The sequence below is a fragment of the Ursus americanus genome, chromosome 4 (assembly GCF_024610735.1).
Source record: "Ursus americanus isolate L20-20 chromosome 4, mUrsAme1.1.p, whole genome shotgun sequence".
NCBI lineage: Eukaryota > Metazoa > Chordata > Mammalia > Carnivora > Ursidae > Ursus > Ursus americanus.
Genome location: NC_142130.1, coordinates 98,481,239 through 98,502,779, shown reverse-complemented (window position 1 = coordinate 98,502,779; position 21,541 = coordinate 98,481,239). Strand labels below are relative to the sequence as shown.

The window sequence follows — 21,541 nt, the reverse complement described above, 5'->3', positions numbered from 1 at the left end:
CACCTTCTCACATCAGAGTGAGGCGGAAACCTCGTCACTGAAGTATTGCAACAACGTTTACTGTTTCTGAATTCACAGTTCATTCAAGGCGGTAGATGGAAACCCAGCGGCTGGGAAGCATGAGCGCTCGGCGGGTGCATGACGGACGGGCTGGGCATCCTCCCCAGAAGACAGGGCCAGCCTCAGAACCATCACAGTGACGAGACCCCACCAGCCAGCCAGGGTCCCCACGGCCTGGGGCTCTGCTTGTCCGGCATCCGTGGGGCACTTACGTCCAGGCCCGGAGCTAGACTGCCCACGTCCACCTCCTGGCTCCCTCTTGCTAGCCATGAGGCCCACACGTCTTTACCCCCACTAGACCTCAGTTTCTCCCCTGCAGACAGAAATAACACCTGCTCCCAGGCCCAGACCATGATCTGCCTTCACCGTCCTTTCCAGGGACATCAGGAAATGTGCATAGAAAGCAAAGCCCAGGCTGCCCATCACTGTCCCCCACTTCGTGCCCCCTTCCCCAGGGGGACAGTCCCCCTGCTGGCTGACCCTCCCCTGTGTAAGGGCCCTACTTGCTTTTCTCTGGGGCCTGAGGGACAAGCCCCCACATAGAGATGGCACCGGGTCCCCAGCAGCGTGCTAACCCGTGGCTGGCTCCAGGAGCAGCATGGGGGTTCCCCTAGCAGCCCTCTCCTCTTGACCACCTCCCTGGCCGCAACCAGTGGCTGCACTGCCCCCCTGCCCAGGGCCACGTCAGCCCCTCCCCCACCCACTCTCCCTGTGTGGACAGGAGGGAAGCAGGTAAGGAAGGGCACGTCCAGCAGGCTGGACAAAGCTGCGGCCTTACCAGTGACCTGTCCACACCCCACTGACCCAGTGTGAGGGGAGCGGGCGCCATCTCCACCCTGGAGCCTGGGGCCCCCGTGCAGGACACCCTCGACCGAAGGGTCAGAAATGGTGCTGCCTTGGCAGGAAGCCTCTGTGGGCAGCTCTGGCTGGGTCCAGGGAAGAAAGCAGCACGGCCCTTTGGGCCTCCTTCCCCTACAGAGAACCTGACCCCTCCGTTACCTCCCCACTCCCAGCTTCCCAATACCCAGGCAGCCCAAGGCCCTCGCTCAGCCCAGACACGCACACTCGTCACCGGGGACAAGTCACCAACATGGAGGAGGGGCTGGGGTGCCCTCACCCCTTCCCTCCTGATCAGGGCCTCCCCTGCCCTGCCGCCCCCATCAGGTGGGGATGGAAAGGCCCAGGGGCCTAGCAGCGGGGATTCCCCAGCTGAGAGGCCAGAGGATGGATAATGCTCCCAGCCCCCAGCCCTGGCTCCCCTGGGACCCTCCCCAGCCAGGCCGCACCCAGGAAGGATCCTCGGTGTGATGAATGCCTGACCCCCACCTGTGGCCTGAGGGGGCGTGGGCAGTTAGCACTGACAGAAGGGTCCCCCAGGGCTCTGCCGGGAACACGGCTTCCCTGACAGCCTGGGGACCCCGCCAATGTGTGCAGATGTCCAGTAAGAACTCCCTCTCAGGCCACTCGGCTGAGCAAGGCAGCTGTGGTTAGAGAGAGTCCACACCCCACACCACCCTGCCTGGGCCGCATGAGAACCACTCTGCACCAGCTCCCAGCCCGCATGCAGGGTGGCCGAGCCCCCAACCCGAGGAGACATGCTAGACCCAACAGCAGGACCCCCGTGCGTACAGGCCCTGGGTGGGCAAGACATGTGGGCAGGCCTGGCCCTCCCCGACCCCCGTGGAGGAGGTGGGCTCTGCTCGAGCTGCCCCGGGCCCTGCTGGCGGGAGCCCCCGCCCCACACACTTAGTGGACGCAGCACAGACCCTCGAGGAGGCCCTGCTAGCCCAGCATCAGGTGTTCTGGGCGCCCAGCAAGCGTGCAAACAAACAGCTCACAGAGGCTGCCACGGCCCCATGGATGACGTCGAGCCCACTGCACCAACAGCCCTGGGTGCGGGCCCTGCCTCCCCACTGGGCCCCAGCTCCCAGCCCCCCGGCTCTGCGCACCGGGACTCCCAGAGCCGCCCCGTGTGGGCTGCCACATGACCTTCTGGCCACTCCCCGTTGGCCTGACTGCAGCAACCATAGCCCCTTCCCTCCATCCCCTCCCATTCCTTTCCTCCGTGGAGCTGGGCACAGGGCCCGGAACTCACGCATGCACATCCCCCAGGGGCCCAGCAGGTGACACTCCCATCTTGGGGTCCACCCCCAGCAGCCCAGCTCCAAAGCCCAATGACCCTAGGGACTGAAGCAGGTTGAGGGGAGGGGAGGGAAGAAGAGGGGAGGGGAGGGGAGCAGGACACACAGACCCACTGGAATGGGGCTGAGACCTGGAATGCGGTGGGAACAGGCACACAGCTCAGAGGCCCACCCGGGGACGTAGAGGCAGCTGGCGGGGCCGCTCTTAGGCTACGGCCCTGCCCTGTCCCCTGCCTACCAGATGGCGACAGGGGCACAGTTCAGGCTGGGGGTGAGGCCCAGGAGTGGCCCCCAGAGCTCACAGACAGGTCAGGTCACCGCTCCATGCCTCAGCCTGCCCTCCTGACTGTGGGTGTAATGGGCTATCTCAGAGCCGTGTGCAGGACTGAAGGAGCCACAAGGCTCAGGAGGGTTGCTGCTGAGAGCTGGCCATCGTCACGCACAGAGCCAGGGTCTCGAGCCCTCACCCCACTGCGGAGCTCAGCCTTCCCCCTGTGAAGGCAGCATCACGCCCCCTCTGCCTCCCGCTCAGCGTCGCAGGGGGGCGGGGGCCTCTGTGCCGGGTTCACAGCAGCCCGGCCGAGCTCACCTGGCAGGACAGAGGGACAGGGCAGGGGGGAGGGCCTGCCAGTTACCTGCACCCGGCCCAATGAACACGCAGAAGCCGTCCTCCTGGGCCGGGAGCGAGGCGCAGGTGACCGGCAGCCCGCCCCCGTCCAGGTGGCTCCAGCACGCGTCCTCCAGGGCCTCGCAGAACTGGCGGCAGGGAGGAGGTGCGGGCGGCGGGCGGGCGCCGCAAGGCGGAGCCAGCAGCAGGCAGAAGAACCAGGAGAGGAAGCGGTGGCAGTGCGTCTGGAGGAGGCCCCCCCACGCCCGGGCGGCAGCCCGCACCTCCTCACTGGTCCCGTGGTGCAGGTGGTTGGGCAGCCAGGAGTGCCTGATGCCCAGGTGGCTGCAGACCGGCAGGGAGGGAGACAGGGGCAGGCAGCGGCCAGCGGCGTGGACGGGCTGCCCGGCGGGGGTCAGCGGGTCCGCCCCGAGCAGTGCAGAGTTGTTAGCGAGACCAGGCCCCACAGAGTCAGCCACGGGAGCAGACCAAGCACCCCTGTCCCCCGTTATAGCTGAGAGTGGGATCCGGGACACCAGGGTGGGGGGGCCAGAGGAGAGAGCTGAGGGGGCAGCGAGGGCGCCCAGGGGACCCGTCACCAGGGGAAGCAGATGTGGCGTGCGCCTGAGGATGTCAGGGAGCTGGTGCTGCTGGCCCGGACGGGCTGCTGTGGCCGGGAGTCCTCCGCTGTCCAGATCCCGGGGCCGCCCCGGGGACCACTGGCTGCCCCAGGGAGGGGCCCCACCTGGCGCAGAGGACAGAGCAGCTCTACCTGGAGATGGTGGTGGCACCGAGGGCCCGCCCGGGAAGTGAGGCGGCTGGGTGGGCACTGGCTGGGTGCCGGCCTCGATCCTCTGGGAGCCCCAAGAGCTCAGGGTCCCACTGCCCAGCCAGAGAGCGGTCCCGTTCTCCGGGGGGGGGCTGGAGGGCCCGGGCAGGGTGAGGGGGGCCGTGGGGGTCGTAGGGGCTGCCGTCTCTGCCCCGGGGGAGTTCGTGGTGGGAGTGCTGTCATCCCACAGCTGGACAAAGCTCCGGATGCCCTGAGCCACATTCAGGATCTTGGCTCCCACGCCGGCGATGTTCTCCTCCTTCAAGTCCGGGCCCGTGGCGGAGGCCCTGCCCTGGCTAGTCTCCAGCCTCTCCACGGGGAGCTCGGAGCTGGCAGGGGCCCTCCCCTGCTCCGTGGGGCCATGCTGCAGGGCCACATGTGTGGTGGTGTCCTCTCTGGGCTGCACATGTGGGCTCCCTGGGGACTCAGAGACCAGTCCGGCTGTGGGCCCGTCGGTCCCAGTGGACCACAGCCAGTTCAAGTTCAGAAGGTTGGCCTGGGCGGCCGCGAGGCAATACGCGAGCAGCAGCAACGGGCCGAGGCGGCTGCCGGGGTGGCGAGCCATCAGTGCTGTGTGCTCACAGAGCCGGGCGGTGTCTGCGTCCTGTCCCGTCCCGGGGCGGGCCAGCCTGGCTCCGCCCTCCCCGCCCACAGGCCCTCAGCCGCTCCCCCTCTCCTGTTGCCCGCAGGCTCTTTCCTCCACCTTCCTGTTCTCACCAAAGGGAAAAGACACAAACCTCTAGATCAGGTGACAGGCAGTACCCCCCACCCCTGTGTTTGCAGCAGCCACAGACTGCAAGAGGGAGACGGTCCCTGCTTCTGCGCACTGCCCCCTCCCTCCGCTGACCCCCACGCCGGGCTCCTCCAGGAGCTGCGGTCGAGAGAAAGCCCCTGACCCGTGCCCTAGGGCAGGTGCCTGCTTGGGGCAGGGCAGGGCAGGGCTGGGCACTGCGGGCCGCTGCGGGCAGCCCTGGCCCACTTGCTCTCGGAGACCCTGCAGCGGAGAACAGCCCTGAAGAGCCTGGCCCGGGGCCACCAATCTGTGGCAAAACCAGACTTAAAAAGGCTCACCATTCCAATTCTTGTGGAACAAGCGTTGCCTCTGGACATTCACCAGCCGAGACCCTGACGCTGGGTGGTCCACACAGCCCCGGGGCCAGGCTCCCACCTGCACGGACACACGGCGCCCGCGGCACGCCCCTCTCTCCCTCTGGCCGGAGCCCGCGTGCTGGGTGCCAGTCACGCTCCACACGGGCCTGAGGGTTTCCAGGTTCACGCCAGAGCTGCTGAAGGGACAGAACGCCACAGCGGCTGGGGTCCGTGAAGGCAGGGGAGGGTGACGGGGCTAATCGACACCGGAGCTGCCACCGGCAGCCGCAGGATCCAAGCAGACAGGGGTCTCCCCAGCACCCCCGCCCCACAGCCCGGACCGTGTGTAGAGCGGACGCTCTGCGCTCCTGGGCACACGGGGAGGGGCTGGGTGCTGGGGCCTCTTCCAGGGCGGGTCCCCGGGCCGCAGGGGTGCAGGTGCATGGGCTTCCCCACCCCCACGAGGACCCCGAGGGCCTTCCCTCCCGTCCTGAACACCCCAATGGGGCCATCTGTAAAGCTCAGCCAGCACAGCCCGCCAAACACGGGCCAGCGCTCTGCCTTTACCCCACGAACCTCGCGGGACACAGCCGCCAGCTCGCTTACGAATGAACAACTGAGGCACAGAGACTGTGCCTGGCTCACGGCGGACAGCCCAGAGGAGGCAGAGCCAGAAGGCATCCAGCACACCCACAGACACCCCGGCTGGTCCGCGCACGCTCACGTCCACTCACACCATCATGCACACTCGTTTCACCAACACATTCTACACCAGCTCCCACGTCCCCTCAACACCCGTCGTCCCCAGGCTCTGGCAAGGGTCTCAGCCCAACCCCACCCCGGGGCTGGGTTCAGCAGTGTAGCCACTATGACGTGTCCCCAACTGTCCCCAGCTCGGAGCACTGAGGATGCAATCACTCAGCTACGTCCAAAGGGCAGGGCCCGGCTGTTCGGGTCAGAACTCGGGTTTCAGGGAAGAGGAACACTGTGTCCCCTCTGCAAAGGGGGGCATTCCATATGCAAACATCTGTGCCTCAGCTAGGCCTCGTTCCCAGCGTTAATCCCTGCAATGCTCAGAATTCTTAGAAATGCCCAGAGAATCGTCTCTTTGCTTGAAAATTCACTAATATGATTTTATGCTTAAAAGTGTCTCTGGAAATCTCAGGACAGAAGTCCCAAAGGCCCCCTCCCTTCTCCCGTGCACCTGGGTGAGTCTGTCCGAGGGTGGCTCCCTTGTCCCTCCAGGTGGCCCCGGGCCCTCAGCTACTCCCTGGCGCCACTCGCTGGTGCGGCCGGTCCTGTACCCCCTGGCTCGGCCTCCCACGCCGAGCCAGGAGCAGGGACCAAGGCTGCGCGAGGAGGGACAGCAGCTGCCCCCACATTCGTGCCCACAGCACAACCCAGCAGGGCACCCCTCCACCCTCCACGCCCCACCCACACCCTCCTACTCCAGACCTCGCCTGTCCTGCCACCTTCCAGAGGCTTCCATCACCTCCAGGAACTGCTGATGCATCAGACCGTCTACCTGCTCGGAACACGCTGGTGCGGCTCAGCCCCCGGGACTCCGCTCCCCCTGGGAGCAACCCGCCATGGCGCTGCCATGCGAGCCTCCTCCACATGCATCTCACGCACTCAGGCCTACGCGTGCACATGCGTGCACGATCCCGTGCACACATACATGCTCACTCACGCACACTCACATACGTGTGCACGCATGTGCACACAATTTACACTCACACTCGCACATGCATGCTCATGCAATGTTCATATGCAAACTCACATGTGTACGTACGTCCCCGCACACACACATACGTGCTCGTACACAGACAACAGCCCTCAGAAAGCACCACGGTGTGGATCAGCTTCCCCTTGACCGCTCCTCCGGCCGTGGTTACAACAGGCCCCTTCCCCAGCCCAGCTCCTGGGGGACACACGCTGCAGGGTCTGCACCCTGGGGCTCCGATGGGAGCTCCGTGTCAAGGGTCCTGTCTGGCTCGTGCCACTGGAGTCGGGACTTGTTGCGGAAGTTGGACAATCACCCCATGTCGCCCATGGGGACAGAGAAGCCAGGGACACCCATCTAAAATCACTGGGGCAGCTGCTACATTTCCTTGGTCCCCGAGGCCCCAAGCCCAAAGCCGCTCCTTACGGTCCATGCAAACCGCCTCATCTAATCAACGCTGGGTCCGGGTCACAGAATCCAGCCTCTGCAGCCACGGCAGTGCCCAGGCCCGAACGCCCCATCGGGGCTGAGTCAGGCCAGGAGGTCCAATGACTTAACCTGGGCAGCTCCAACCAGAGCCTCAGGGAGCAGCTGTTGGCCCCCCAACTTGGTGATACTGTCAGGACTCTGGGCATCTATGAGCACCGAGGCTCCATCCCAGCAGCCCAGCACCGTCCGCAGCCCCCTACCCCCAGCACCAACTTTCAATGAGGCACCGACCAACACACGGGTCTCCTGCTGGTGGCATGACCCAGGTCGCGCCCTGTGACCCAACCTGTGTTTCCCAGGACTGAAACCTGAAAGTCTACAAGAAAAAGCAGCCCCTCTCTCACCCAGCACCTCAGTGCCCCCCAGGAATGGCTCAGCGCTCGGGTCAGTGTGGCCGGACGAAGCCCCCCAGGGCAGTAGGGCGCTGTGTGCAGAGCAGCCCCCTGGATCAACGGTCAAGAATCCGACGGGAGGAATCGGGACAGACCCGGAGGTCAGGGTGCACAGGCTGGGGGAGACCTGAGGAGGCGCACTGACCCGTCCCCGCGGTGACCTGGCTCCTCACCCCCCACTGTGTACCCGGCCATCACAGAGGCACTTCCTGCACGCCGCCAGAACGTTTCCCAGGGCCCGGGGCCACCCCCAGAAGCCCAGAGCACGCTGCGCACTCTGCCCTCCCCTCCCCTCCACGAGCAGGCTGGGCGGGTTCGGGGTGTCCGTGCCGCTGCTGAGGCCCCGTGTGGGACGGGCCACCTCACGCCCCTTCCGGATGGAGAGCATGCGTGGCCCCCGCCGGATCGCAGGGCCTCTGACGAGGTGCCCCGCGGCGACGAGACGCACCCCTGCCTCCCGCCCTGCCTCCGCCAGGGTTTGTTCCGTCTTGTCGGCCCGTCTGGTTTGGATTCCTGAATAATGTGGTCTTTTATTTTCATTTTTGAAAAAGCACAAACACCCACACGTGAACCGAGAAAATCAGCTCTCTGAGGAGCGAGAAGATGACGCTGCCTCGAAGCCCCGTCTGAGCTTCAGAGCACGGCTTTCGGGCTCTCGGGTGCGCTCACCTGTCAGAAACCCTCCCACCACGGCCTCCGCCACCTTCACGCTGAGGCCCGAGTCCCCCCCAGCCGGGCCTCCCGGGGCTGCCCACAGTGGGGCCCAAAGGCAGCAGCACCGGGGGCCGGCACCCCCTCCTCCATGGTCCTGCCCCTCAGACTGTCTCCCCAAGCCGCTGCTGGCTCAGGGACCCCTGGGGTCCTCTTTCCTGCTCCTCCCTCAGGGACCGGGGACCGCCCAAGCCGTGGCATGCGTCCCCGAGCCTCCAAGGAGCAGACCTGGGCGCCCAAGCTCCCCGCACCCACTGCCCGGGGACACGCTCCCAGGCGGCCAGATCCCTACACTGGGGACACATTTCCAGCTCTTTCGAAATGAAAACAGGACTTTCCATCTTCCTGTGATGCAACTGGTTTATAATCGCTTAACGCACCGAAATGCCCTGCCTGAACTGCGTTTCGTGGGGCTTTTTTGAGCACGATGATAAAAGACACAGCTCTTGAGATGCCCGTTGAAGGCTCCGCTGCTGGGGAGGGACTGACCGGCGAGCACCCAGCAGACCCCCGGCCGGGCCACTGCTCTGGCCTCTCCCAGCCACGGCCCGTCCTCAGGGCTGCCATCCAGTTGAAGGGGCATGAGGTGTCCGGGCAGCCAGGCCCAGGTCAGGCCCACAGGCACCTGCCCTCTCTGGTGGGTGCTCGGTCACCCGAGGATCCCGCCTGGCTCCACTGCCCTGTGGGAGCTGAGCACACAAACCCCAAAACCAAAGTCGACGGCAGTAACATTGCAACACCCCATGTGATTTCTAACCACCAGGACGTCCGGTCCACCTTCTCCAACTCAGTCCTTGGAGTGTGGTTCAAACTCTGCTCCGCCCCAGTGTGCGGAGAGCAGAGACCCCATATTCATGCCCCCATGTGATGTGGCCGCGGCCGACACAGCCTAGCATTTCCAAGGCTCTGGGGTCCCTGCTGCCAGGGAGGGAGGGGCTGCCGGCCACCGGGTGGGAAGAACCGTCCCCCCGCCTGCAAACCCAGTCCCTCTGCGGGTGGCAGTGAAGCCCAAGAGAACCCTATCGGCTCTGCAGGCAGCGCCAAGCCCTGCCCAACACAGGGCTGGCCTGAGGGTGACAGGAACATACCGGAGACCCTGGGCCTCCCGGGGGGTCTGTGCAGCCCCAGCCTCACAGAGCCCGCCCTTGGAAGCGACCCTGGCCAGTGCAAGGCAACCACTGGGAAGGATGGTCAGCGGATGTGAGATGCGGTCGGAGAGCAGAGATTCACCCGGTGTCAAGGGTCACGGGGAAAACGCGCCCTGTCCGCTCAGCTGGTTGCAGCGACCATCACGTCCACGCCTCCTGCCTCCAGATGGAAGGCCCCGGGAGCACACTCGCCAGAGCCTGAATCCAACCATGGGGAAGCAGCTGGAGAAGTCAGACTGGGGGCAGCTGGCTGGACCCCCCACAGATGTCCACTTGGGGAAAGAGAAGGCGGGAGGGGGAATGGCCCAGGTGTGCAGGCGGCGGAGCCAGCCACCAGGTGCAGCGTGAGGCCTCGACCTTCCAAGCCGCTGGCTCCGTGAAGGACAGCATGGGGACACGAGCACATCTGAGAACGGACCGACGTCACTGGGCACGTCTTCGCTTTAGGAGATAAACGGAAGTGCCCAGGCAACGGTCAGGGTGCTGCAACTTCCACAAGAAGCGTCCATGTGTGTGCACGTGGGGCGTGGGGCGTGCACACATGGACGTGTGATGGGTGTGCCCTACGCGGATGTTCCTGCGCGTGGACGTACGTGTCTGGGCACGCAGACGTGGACAGCGGAGAGCTGGAAACGTGGCGAATGTTAGCAGCCAGCACAGCACGGGGCAGGGGTGCGTGAGTGAGCACCGCACTTGCCTCCCCTCCTCTGCTCATTTGAAATGCAAATAGAGATTTCTTTCTGCGGCGTCTTGGGTGCCCTCTGTGGGCTTCACCTCAGGAAATCGGGCGGCCCTGTGGGTGTTTGTCCCCCCAGTCGTCACACGCTGAATGTGCTCGCTAGATCCACGGGACTCGCCCCAGCGCCTCCGAAACAGCACGTGTTTTTACAGACTCCAGACCCAAGGGGCGCCTCCCGCTTCGTTCCTTTTTGAGGCTGTTTGGGCCCTGCTGGTGCCTTGAAGTTCCATGTATCAGTCAGCTTGCCGGTTCCAGCGGGACGTCGGCGGGGTCCCCGGCAGGGTCGGCTATGCGGACCATTCGGGAGTGATGCCATCTGAACCGTGGGGAGCCTTCCGAGTCACGAACACAGAGTGTTTTCCCATTTATCAGCTCCTCCTCCACTTCCCTCAACACTGTTTTCAACTTCCAGAGTATAAGTCCTGCACTCCTTTTGTTAAATTCAGTCCTAAGTATTTTACTTTTTCTGTGGTTTTTTTTTTTTTTAAGATTTTATTTATTTATTTGACAGACAGAGACAGCCAGCGAGAGAGGGAACACAAGCAGGGGGAGTGGGAGAGGAAGAAGCAGGCTCATAGCGGAGGAGCCTGATGTGGGGCTTGATCCCAGAACACCGGGATCACGCCCTGAGCCGAAGGCAGACGCTTAACGACTGAGCCACCCAGGCACCCCATGTTTTTGTGCTTTTGTAAATGGATTTTTTTACCTAATTTCATTTTTGGATCATTCACGGCAAGCGTATAGAAATTCTACTGGTTTTCCGCATCGATCGTGTATCCGAGCTTGCTGACCTTACCCCGTAGCTGTAACCGCTTTTTCGTGGACTTCCCAGCGCTCTGCATCTCTGCGAGCATGTGGTCTGTGAACGGAGTACAATGCTGACTGGAAGTGGGGAGTGGGGCATCCTTGTCTCATTCGCGGTCTTGGGGGGACACACCCGGCTTCCCACCTGTGGGCAGGATGGCAGCTGTGGCTCTAGCGGGTACCTTTCACGGGGTTCAGGAGGACCCCCTCTAGTCCTAGTTCCTTGAGCGTTCTCATCACAAGAGGCACTGGATCTCATGAGATGCCTTTTCTGTGTTACTAAGACGACCACATCATCTTACTCTTTACCCCGCAGACATAGGCGTTGAACCAGCCTCGCACGTCTGGGATAGAACCCGCTGGTCCTGGTGTACGGTCGCTTTTCTTCGCTGCCGGGTTTGCTTTGCTGGTCCTTACGGATGTTTGTGTCCACATTTACAACTGGTACTGGACCACAGTTTTCTTTCTTGGGACGTCTGTGTCTGGCTTTGGGGTCCAAGTGGCACAGGCCTCATAAAATCATCTGGGAACTGTTTCCCCTTCTTATTTTTTAAAAGAGTTTCTGAATATCTGGTTTTAGTTCTTTAACTGTTTGGTAGAATTCAGCCACAAAGCTGGGCTTTTCTTTATGGGTAGTTTTGGATTATTAAATCAATCTCTTTTAACGGTTACAGACCTATTCCAAATTGTCTATTTCTCGTGAAGTCTCAATACCTTGGGTCTTTCTAGGAATTTGCCAATTCCCTCTCAGGTCTCCAGTTTGCCGACACAACTGTTCGTCATCGGGTTAGAGCATCGTACAGGGCGCAAACAGAGCCGGAGGACCCACACTTCCGATTTTCAAATCTTACCACGAGGCTACGGGAAGCGAGGCTGTGTAGTGCCGGCCCAGGCTGGACGTGTGGGGCAGCGGAACGACGCACACATCGCTGGTCAAGAAGGCCAAGATCATTCCGCGGAAGAAGAGTGTTTGCACAAACGGTGCTGGAACAACTGCACGTCCACAGGCAAGAGAATGAAGTGGACCCCTACCTCACATCATATACGAAAATTAGCTTCCTGTGGACCAAAGGCCTAAACTAAGCACTACAAGGATAAAACACAGGGATAAATCTCCCTGACCTTGGACTTAGCCAAGGAGTCTTACACGGGATGCCAAAAGCCTAAGCAACAAGGGAAAAAAATAAATCGGACTAGATCAAACTTTAGAACTTTCGTGCTCCAAAGGACACCATCTAGAGGGTGAAAAGACAGCCCACAAAATGGAAGAAGATATTTGCAAACCATCTGTCTGATAAGGGACCCTGTATCTGGGACATGTTGAGACCGCCTACAATCCAAGAAGAAGACACGTCGTCCAGTCAAACACTTGGCCAAGGACCTGAACAGACACTTCTCCGAGGAATACCTACAAACAGCCGGCAGGCACGTGAAGAGTCACCAGGGAAATGCGGAGTGAGGCCACGTGGGACACACTTCATACCCAGCAGGACGGCTGGAGTCAGAGACGGAGCGTCCGCGGGGGGGCGGGGAGCGAAGTCAGACCTCATACCTGCTGGCGGGAAGGTCCGCTAGCACAACCCGAGGAAGGGGTCCGGTCCTCACATCACGAAACACAGAGCTAGCCTGTGTCCAAAACTCCCACTCGGGAAGCAGACCCAAGAGAAACGACAGCATGTGCCCGCAGGGACGTGCACACGAACGTTTACAGCCGCATCATCGTGAGGGTCCGAGGCGGAAACGACCCCGTCCGTGCGATGAGCATCGCTCCCCCCTGAGGAGGAGCGTGACACCTGCTACCACAGACGGCCCGGGGCCATCCCGCTGAGCGCGAGCACTCCATCCCACGCCCAGAGCGCGGGAACCCGCCGACTCGTGGTTGTTCGGGCTGCGGGGAGGGTGATGGGGTCGCCGCCAGGCCACCCTGACGAGAGCGGCGTCTGCACGATAGTCATCAGTGAACCGTGTGGCGCTGTGTCAACTACGCCCAGATGAAGGTGTTTGGGGAAAGAAGGAAGGGGTTCGGGTCGTGTCTCGAAACCCCAGTCTTAAGTCAGATGCTGTGTGATCTCTCTGTATTTGTGAGATGACTGGTTTCTCCACACACCGATGACAGCGTTTCCTTCCTAAATTCCCGCACACCTTCCCTCGGTTTCCGAAGGGAGTATCTACCGCTTTTTAAAACCAGGGACGTGGAGCCTGGGTCACCTCCGCCACTAAGATGATCTCCAAGTTCGTTCCTGGCCTCTGTCGAGACACACGTTCCTTCCAGTGAATTAAGCCTCCTCCCGGTTCCGTCTGTGCGCCCTGGTGCCTCGTGCGTCCTCAATGCCCGTGGGCCCGGAGAGCCACGCTCCCGTCTGTTCTTGTGTGTTCGCGGCCGCCCGGCGAGGGGTGCTCACTCGACGGGAGGCACTGGGATCCTGTCCACGTCCTAGTGCGCGTGAGACTCCCAGCCTGCTACGGCCACGTGTGCTTCACAATCGGGAAACCCACAGCGGCGGTAGGGACCCTCGCGTGGGGGCCCCGCACGCCCTGTGCATTAACCCTTCACCTCCTAGGGACATATTTCTTTTCACTCATTCATCAAACACACACGGAGCTCCTCCTGGGCATCCAGCCCCACTCTGGGCATGGACGATGCATCAGCTACGGTACGGAAAGGTCCACGGCAAAGTGGACACGGAGGCCACACAGGTGACTGCTGCGGGTGAGGATGTGGGACACAGGGAAGACAACACAAGCACGTTCACCGCGGAGGGACACCAAATTCTTGCGGGCTGATTCTAGCTCAGCTGTCCGGACGGGACGGGCAGCCTCCTCCAGCCCGCGGAAGGACAGTCCCGCTCTGGGAGTCGTGAGGGTCGAGCAACACCAGTGTCACCACAGGCCTGTTTTGCATGTTATTTACCGAGAGCAGAGTCCCCCCAAGCCGGCTGTTGAAGTGTTTTTCTGGGAATGGGGCCACACGGCCGGTGTTTCACACAAAGGCTCTTGACCCAGAAGTTAATGTTTGACTAGTGTTTTTGCCGGAGCTTCGGGGGGCCTGGCGTCCAGAACATCACATCACGGCTTTGTTCCTCGGCGGCGTGGAGAGACAGAGACTCATCCCCACAACCCTAAATACGGGCACAGCACAGCGCCCGACCCCGGACCCCCAGGACCCCGGGGGACGCCCTGGGAGGACCTGGTGCCCCGGCCGGGGAAGGGCGGCAGGAGGGAGGTCTCGGCACCTCAGGGCAGGGTTGTGGGGGGCAAAAAGGGAGACAGTGTGGAGAAACTGTAGGACCTTTTAAGCCGTGAAAGTCCGATTAGTTTTTAAGGGTTTGGTGGGTTGCACATTAACTTGATTTTTAATGGAGGCCGGAGTGCAGACTCACGAGGCCAGGTTCCCATGGGGAGGTGGCGGGGACGTGGCTGACCTGTTCAGCCCCCTGATCCGTGAGGACCACACTCCAGTCTGACTGGGTGATGGGTCAAGCCCCTCCTATGTGCCAACACCCCAGACCCACCAATACCCTCGAGGTCCCACACTGTGACCCCAGCCCCTGTGCCTAGCCAGGACCATGCGGCTGACGAGGGCAGGCTGGACCGGGAGGTAGTTGGGGGTCCCCAGACCCACTCCTGACCACGGGCCCCCACGAGGACGGTACCGGGGCTGCTCCCAGCCCTGATCTCCACACGCAGCAAGCATCCAGAAATAGCCACGTCACAGAGGAACACAGGGGGCATGGGGGTGTTCACCCAGCACATGACAGTGTTTCTGCCATGGACACGGGGGGTGGGGGGCTGTGTCAGCAAACCACCCCTGAACCCCAGCACCGACCTGACCCGGCAGACCCACCGGCGCCCCACACCGGGCTCATACCACCACAGCCAAGGCAGGAAGCCCGCTGGCCACAGCTGCCCCGTCTCGATTCCACGTCCACCCGAGTGGCCGGATGCTCCATGGAGCGCTTCCTCCACGGCGGGACTCGCTCAGTCCACAAGGCCACGCCCTCAGGAAGCGAAGGACCTGCCGGGTTGGGGCCCAGCCCGTGTCTGCCTCCCACCCTCCCAGCTTGGGCGTGCTCGTCAGCAGGAGAATGGACAGCAGCGCCGCCCGCTGCAGGACGACGGGCTGGAGGCCACGGAGGATGAGGGTGGGAGAGCTCCAGGCAGGGGGACACAGGTAAGGACGTGCTCCAGGAGCAGGGGCGTTCCCGTGGCTGTGTGAGCACATTCGCTAAAAGCAGAAGGTAAATTTTGTCCTTGTCATACTGGGGTTTTCTAGCTTTGGGTTTTGGGGTGGTTTTTTTTTTGGTAGTTATAAAAACAAAACTCAAACAAGAATAAAGGAGAAAAAGAGCAAGGGCCAGGGACTGAGAAACCCAGGGGTTCTGCTTCAGCCGTGTCCAAGCAGTGCTGGGTGGGCAGTGTCCAGCGGCAGCCCCGAGGTGGCCTGGAGGCGCCCGGCGAGGGTCCGGCCCGTGCTAGCGTGCCAGAGTCCACAGGATTTCGCAGATGAGCGTGTGCGCCTTTCTGGGATGGCCCGGTGTTCAGGCACCGCCAGAACTAGCCTTGGGTGGGGCCCTCCTTGGGCCTGGAAAGGTCCTCCAGGTCAGCGTTGGCCCAGTCACCCCCCGCCTGGACCCTGCACGTCCTCCTCAGGAGCGGCTTCCAGCTGGGGTCGAGGGCCGGCCCCACAGGGCTCTGGAGGGTGGTGAGCAGGGGAGGGCGGTGGCCAGGCCAGGGCGCTGGGATTGCCAAGCTCTCCCGGGAGGACCTGCTGGGTGTCCTTCCTGCATGGCTGGGTCACAGGCTGACATCCACATCATATCATGGGAGGCCCACGGGTGGTGGGAGAGGCAAAGCCTCAGAGATTCCACAGCAGGTCGGAAGGCGGCCTCAAAAATACGCCTAAAGCCTCACGGAGCCTGTGACTGCCATTGCTGGGGCGAAGGTGCAGGTGAGATGAGTTAGGGACCTCAAGGAGACCGTCCTGGACTAGGATGGGCTAAATCCAATGACAGGGTGCTTACGAGGGACAGAAGAGGAGACAGACGCAGAGCGGAAGCCGCATGAAGGTGGAGGCAGAGACGGGAGGGATGTGGCCACAAGCTAGGGACACCTGGGGCCCGAGAATCTGGACGAGGCAGGAAGGACCCTCCCCTGGAGCCTCTGGGGGGAGTGCAGCCCTGGGGCACCTTGACCTCCAACCTCTGGCCTCCACACTGGGAGAGATCGAATTTCTGTTGTTGTAGGGCCTGGTGTGTGTAATTCATGACAGGAGCCCCAGGACTCACACCAACTCCTAAGGATCTGAGGGGAACAGTACAGGGGCCGGGGTCAGGCTGGGGGTCAGGGAGTAGCAACCCCCCCCCCCTCCCGCCCAGAGCAAGCCTGAGTAGTTCGGGGCCCTTGTCTGCTGTGGAAATGGCTCCTGGCTGGGGTGGGTGTGCTGCCCGAGGGGAACACAGCATAAACTGGTGGAAGACGCCCACGGAGCCCCCGCCCAGCCCCACCAAGCATGTCCATGGAGCACGTGGCACTCGGCTGGCCTCCGGCTGGCCTCTTTTGGCAAAGTCACAAAAGAGAATTGGACGCCTTGCCCAGGCTGCCCAGGCCCCTGGACAAAGCAGGGAGAGGCTCCTGTCACCACTGCCCCAGGACCCTGGCTCTATCCTACGCGGACCTTGGCCAGGAGTGGCCTGTGGTCTCAGCCTGGCCGCGGCCACCCACTGGGGGTCAAGGCAATGTGCCCTATGCTCCACTCTGGCCTCTCCCACTGGGTCCGGATCCCGGCCCTGCTGGAAAGCAGGGGAAACGCAGGCCCCGGGCCCCACAGACACAGGCTGCAGCGAGTCCCCCTCTCTCCAGCCACGAGAAGCTGGCAGGTACACGGGTGACAGGTGCCCCAGGAGCTGGCTGGGACCCCAGTGCTGGCTTCTCCTGTCCCAGCTCTGATTTTAGAGGCAGAAAAGGGAAGCAGAGGGCAGGCGTGCCCACCACTCCGGGAAGATGTGGGAACCTGCAGACACCCAGGCTCCTTGCTTTGTTTTTAACCCTAGAAACGCCACAGCAGCCCTCCCGCCGTCTGTGCCCTGCGGCTGTCTCCCGGCCGCGTCCGTCCCGACCCCGGGCTGGCATCTGCCCTCCTCCTGCACCTGCACGGAGTTCACCTCCTGGGCTGTGGCTGTTTCCATCTCTTGTCTGTATTTATTTCCCATCTTTACTCAAATAAGCTGGTGTTTTCTGACAGGAAGGCAAGAGAAACAGAATCCCACGTGGGCCACACGGCGGGGCCCTGCCTCAGCCGGCATGGTACTAACGTGACCATGTGACCCCAGATTCTAGCCGCCCGCTCTTCATCGCCGGCCGAGGCGGGCGGCCTGGGTCCCAGCGCCAAGGCCAGCGCTCTCCCCATGCCCCGCCAACACCCGCCTCCGGAGCACTGTTTGCAGAAGAAGGCATCCCCAGAGGGTGGAGGGAACTGCAGGAAACGGCTCTCTCCAGAAGGAAGGCTGCTCCCCTGCATCCCAGCCCCGGGCAGGAGACTGTGTGCTTCTCACACCGGCCCCCGTGTGGGGCACGCAGAGGGGGCTCTGCCCTTCTGCTCACACCACACACGTGCAACACACCGAGCTCTGCCCGGGACCTGCAGGGGAGGCCAGGCCACCGTCTGCGGGCACCCCCCCCCCTGAGAAGAAGAAGACCGTTTTTGTTTCACGTGATAAACCAGGTGAGGTGACAGGAAGGGAAACGCATCCAAGGACACAGAGGGGAGAGGGGCATGCGACGGCACGGGGCCAGGAGGAAGGGGGGAGGCGGAGGTTGGCTGTGGTCCCCAGCCTGGGGACTCTACTGGCCCCTTGCACAGAGAGCAGGCGGCCTGCCCGGGGCCACCATGCGGGCGCCCTCCGCAGGCCATGGAGCCACGGGTCACCATCCCCCATCACGACCAGTAGCTGGCTTCCGGCGGCCTCGCTAAGCCCGCGTGTAAGGGCACAGCTGGGACCACGCAATCAGTCACACCCAGAACTCAGGGAACATAACTAGGACAGAAGCTGGGGCCACAACAGTCATGGAGCAGACAGCTGTGCTTGGAGCCCCACGTCTGTGTCTCCGCCTTGCGGGAGGTCCGGGAAACCTGACGCGGCCGTCTGCCAGCACCACCCCCACGAGCGCCTGCCTCCTGCCCGCTCACCGCCGCTGGCCACACAGAGCACGTGGAAAGAGTGCCACGTGGAAGGGGCAGGGTCAGAGGGCCACCAGCAAGCCCGCGAGGTCTGTTTGAGTTTGCACAGGGAAGCAGCCCAGACACCCTTGTCTACCCTGCTAGGATTTTCACGCTGGCTGAACACGGCGGGGCCTGCAAGCGCCTCCACAGGCCGGTACCCAGAGCCAGGGGGTTGTGTTTACCGCGCGTGGGCACCCTTCAAGGGGTCACCCCCGGGCAGTGCTGCCCCTCCACATCCTGAGCCCCACATGCTTCACGCGCCCCAAACCGGCCAACGTGGCAGCAGCTGGAGGAAATCATGCCCTGTTCATGGACGGGCTGGAAACCCCTCAGGCGTCTACACTGGGATCCGCCCTGTGCCTGAAGACCCAGGACCGCGTCCGAGGCAGGCTGTCAAACTCCACTGGCCAGCAGGGGGAGCCACAGACCACACAGACCTCAGGCTCTTTCCACTCGGGAGCTTGCGTTCAGCAGAAACTCCCTTTTCAGGGCATCAGGTTTTCTTAAATTATAAAGGTGATTTACCTACTTTAAGAGATAAAGGCCTGGGAAGTAAAAGTTAACCCCTCCTCACACTTGGCTCTCCTCTGCCCACAGGCACACAGAATGCCAAGGTGCTCCCCTCGTGTCTGGACTCACCTGCACCGCCCCCCCCCCACCGCAGAGCTGACGCGTGTGCGTGACGGGGGAGGAGCTCAGACAGTGCTCCCGGCATATCTGGACCCGCCTGCACCGGGCCCCCCGCAGAGCTGACGCGTGTGCGTGACGGGGGAGGAGCTAACACCCACTCTGGCCACTCCACGCTGGCACACACAGCCCTGCTGCCCTGTGGGTCTCATCTGGTTTGGCCGCTCTGAGTGATGCTGGACTGATGTCCTGCCAGGTGGGGGCCCTAGTCTGTGGAGAACAGACTTCTAAAAATGGGAGTGCTGGGTCACAGAGAAGATCCTAGAATTCAAGTACCAGGAGGGCCGGGTCCTTCCAAGGAGAACGCACGCACCTGCTGCCCCAGCAGCATGGAGGCTGCCCCTCTCACTGCCACCCTGACGGATGGGAAGAGGGAAGGCTTCCCTGTTTCCTCCGTCCGTGTGGCCGCAGGACTCGCGTCCCCTCGGCACGTCCTGTCTGCTCTGACGGGGCCCCCCTGCTCCCGGCCCCGCTCTCCGGGGCTCCTCTGTCATCAGGGGCACGCGCCACCTCCCGTCTCCGTGCAGCAGACACCTTCTCCGTTCTCGTTTCCCTTCCGCAGTTTTCCCTCACTTTCATGTGTTCGGGCCTCTGCTCGTGCCTCTTGTCTTCGGAGGGTCCTGTCGTGCTTGCGTCCCCACCACGAGGCCACAGGATTGTTCTCCTAAATGCCAGCCTGATGTGTTCAGAGCTGCCTTTGTAACACCTGGACCTTTAGATACTCGCTTCTCAAACTCCAGGCAAGGACTAGCGCTTCCCCCAAGCTGTCCTGGCAAGGACTTTTATAAAATACAATAAAAATGTCACCATGATGCCAAATTGCTATGAACATTCCTAAACAGGTACTGTCACTTTCTTGGGCTTTTTCCTGTCCCGATACCGTACCGGTCACCTGCAGGACTGTGCCCCTCCCGGTGGGCTCCAGGAAGGGGCCACCCCGCACCGGCTCCCGGCTGGGGGGAGAAGGCCTTGGCCTAGCCATCCAGGGTCGCGGATATGGAGTTTGAAGGGGCAGGTCTGGCCTTTCCTGGGTCAGCATGGGGTGTCCAGGTAGGGGCACAGGTGGGGCCAAGCGCCCAAGCTCTCTGCCCGTCTGCCAGCCCCGCTGTGACTGCGAGCTGTGTGGGCAAGGGCAGGACACGCAGACGGACAGACGCGGGAGCACGCGTCTCAGCGCCCTGCACTGCGGCTTTGTGGACCTCCCCCCCCCCCCCCCGCACACGTGGACATGGAGGCTGGGCGGCTCTCAGGAGCGCTGGGTCAGCCGTCTGGAATTTATGTCTGGTCACACGTGGGGGCGTCTGTTTTCTGCAGCTGCATGGACCCCTGCTGGTGCCACGTAAGACGACAGCAGTCTTCCCACAAGAAGAACATCGCCACTTCCCCCACTAAACACGCGTCACCGCGGAGCCAGGCTGGGCCGGGCGCCCTGCCGTCCCGAGCAGTCGTGCACACCGCCCGCGACGGCCAGCGGAAGGCCCGGGGCTGAGAGGGAGCGGGTGGGTGCGTGGCTGACAGGCTCCCCACCTCCGGAACTCGACGAGGGAACAAGCCCAAAGCTCGGAGCAGACAAGCCGGGGTGGACTCCTTCAGTTCCAACTACCTTCCTGTCTGCAGCCTGGACAGTGGCCTCCGCCCACAGCTTCAGCCCCGCTGGTGTCCAACCACGGCCACCTTGCTGGCCGATTAAAGGCCCTTCTCCTTCCGGATGAAGCTGGAAATGGATATTCCATTCAGCTTTTAAAGTCACAAGAAATGTCCACAGGAAGTTGTAAAATTGAGCATAGGTTCATCTGAAGGCGGGGCGCTGGGCATGCACCCTCTTCACACCCCCACCCATGGCTCCCACGGCCAGCCCCCCAACGCGGCTGCACACGGCTGCCACGTCTCCCCTGGGGCCTTCCTGACGACGTGGCTCTCCGTCGCGGCCCCACGCACGGCACAGGGAAACCGACGGCCAGAATCAGCACCCAAGCTGATCCTTCAGAGCAGGATTTTAGGTGAATTCCCTTTGAAAACATTCTTTCTCAGCAAGGGCCCCAATTGTCCTGGACTTAGTGTCCCCTCGGAGAAGAGCCAGGGGCCCCAGTGTGCCTCTCACTGGGGACCCAAGGGGACCCGCTGCCCCGGACCAGAACCGACCCTTCACCCCACGGGACCTCCTCCGTGGTGTCAGCCCCTGACACTCAAGCTCACACCTCACGCTCCCTGTTCCCACCTCCAGACCCTGCCCACCCCACCGGGCTCACCGGTACCCAAAGCCCCACCAGATGTCCCTCCCACACCTAGGCTGCCGGGTCCTGCCTGCAGCACCCGCCTATGGTGTGGCTCGGTCAGGGGCAGGGCTGTGGGCCTCACCCCTGCATCCTGCCTGGCACTCGGGTCCACACTGACGCCCCCTCTGTAGGACAGGGAGCACCCCAGCCCCCCACACTCACCAAGGATGGGGCCGGCCTTCCCACACGGCCCTGTGGCCACAGTTGAACTCTGGATGCGTGTCCAACAGCTGGGCTTCTGTGCCCAGCCTGACCACGCAGCCACAGACCTGGCCACGGACCAAACTGCCCAGGCTGGGGGTGCTGGGGAGGGGCTACTGCCAAACCTGTGGGGGGGGCTCTCTGGCTCGAAGTGGCCCCCAATCCCTGGACACAGGGCCGCCAAGGAGACATGTCCACCACTTTCCTCTCCCTCCTACCCTCCTGCAGCTCCACCCCACTTCCTAGAACCCTCACCTGCTAGTCCACGTGCTCGGCGCCCTCCACTCTGGGTGTGCACGAGCTCCTCCCCCACCTTGTGCCCAACAGGGAAGGGGCAGTGGGCGCTCCAGAGACAAACCCCACTGCCCACATCCCTCCAGAACACCACATGTGCTGGACACCCCCTCCTCGATGTACTCCCCTCCC

At 62.7% G+C, this 21,541-nt stretch overlaps 1 protein-coding gene and 1 long non-coding RNA gene across 7 annotated transcripts in view; one reads left to right on the top strand and one right to left on the bottom strand.

Annotated features, from left to right (window-relative positions):
- COL18A1 (collagen type XVIII alpha 1 chain) overlaps nucleotides 1–4,356 on the bottom strand; it is a 47,255-nt gene extending 42,899 nt beyond the window's left edge. Inside the window, exon 1 of one of the 5 annotated variants that reach the window (XM_045776913.2) lies at nucleotides 2,837–4,356. In XM_045776913.2, coding sequence (XP_045632869.2) covers nucleotides 2,837–4,202 — 1,366 coding nt within the window. In that variant the 5' untranslated portion in view covers nucleotides 4,203–4,356. The remainder of the gene's footprint in view (nucleotides 1–2,836) is intronic. The other 4 variants (XM_045776914.2, XM_045776915.2, XM_045776916.2 and 1 more) reach the window with 4 other exon arrangements.
- Nucleotides 4,357–13,814: 9,458 nt separating this feature from the next.
- Nucleotides 13,815–19,457, top strand: LOC148110313 (uncharacterized). 2 transcript variants are annotated; one of them, XR_015724303.1, is made up of 2 exons: nucleotides 13,815–17,453; nucleotides 18,549–19,457. It is a non-coding gene; the product is annotated as an uncharacterized LOC148110313 (long non-coding RNA). The 2 variants fall into 2 exon arrangements; XR_015724304.1 differs by having other exon boundaries at nucleotides 13,815–18,467.
- The last annotated feature ends 2,084 nt before the right edge of the window (nucleotides 19,458–21,541 follow it).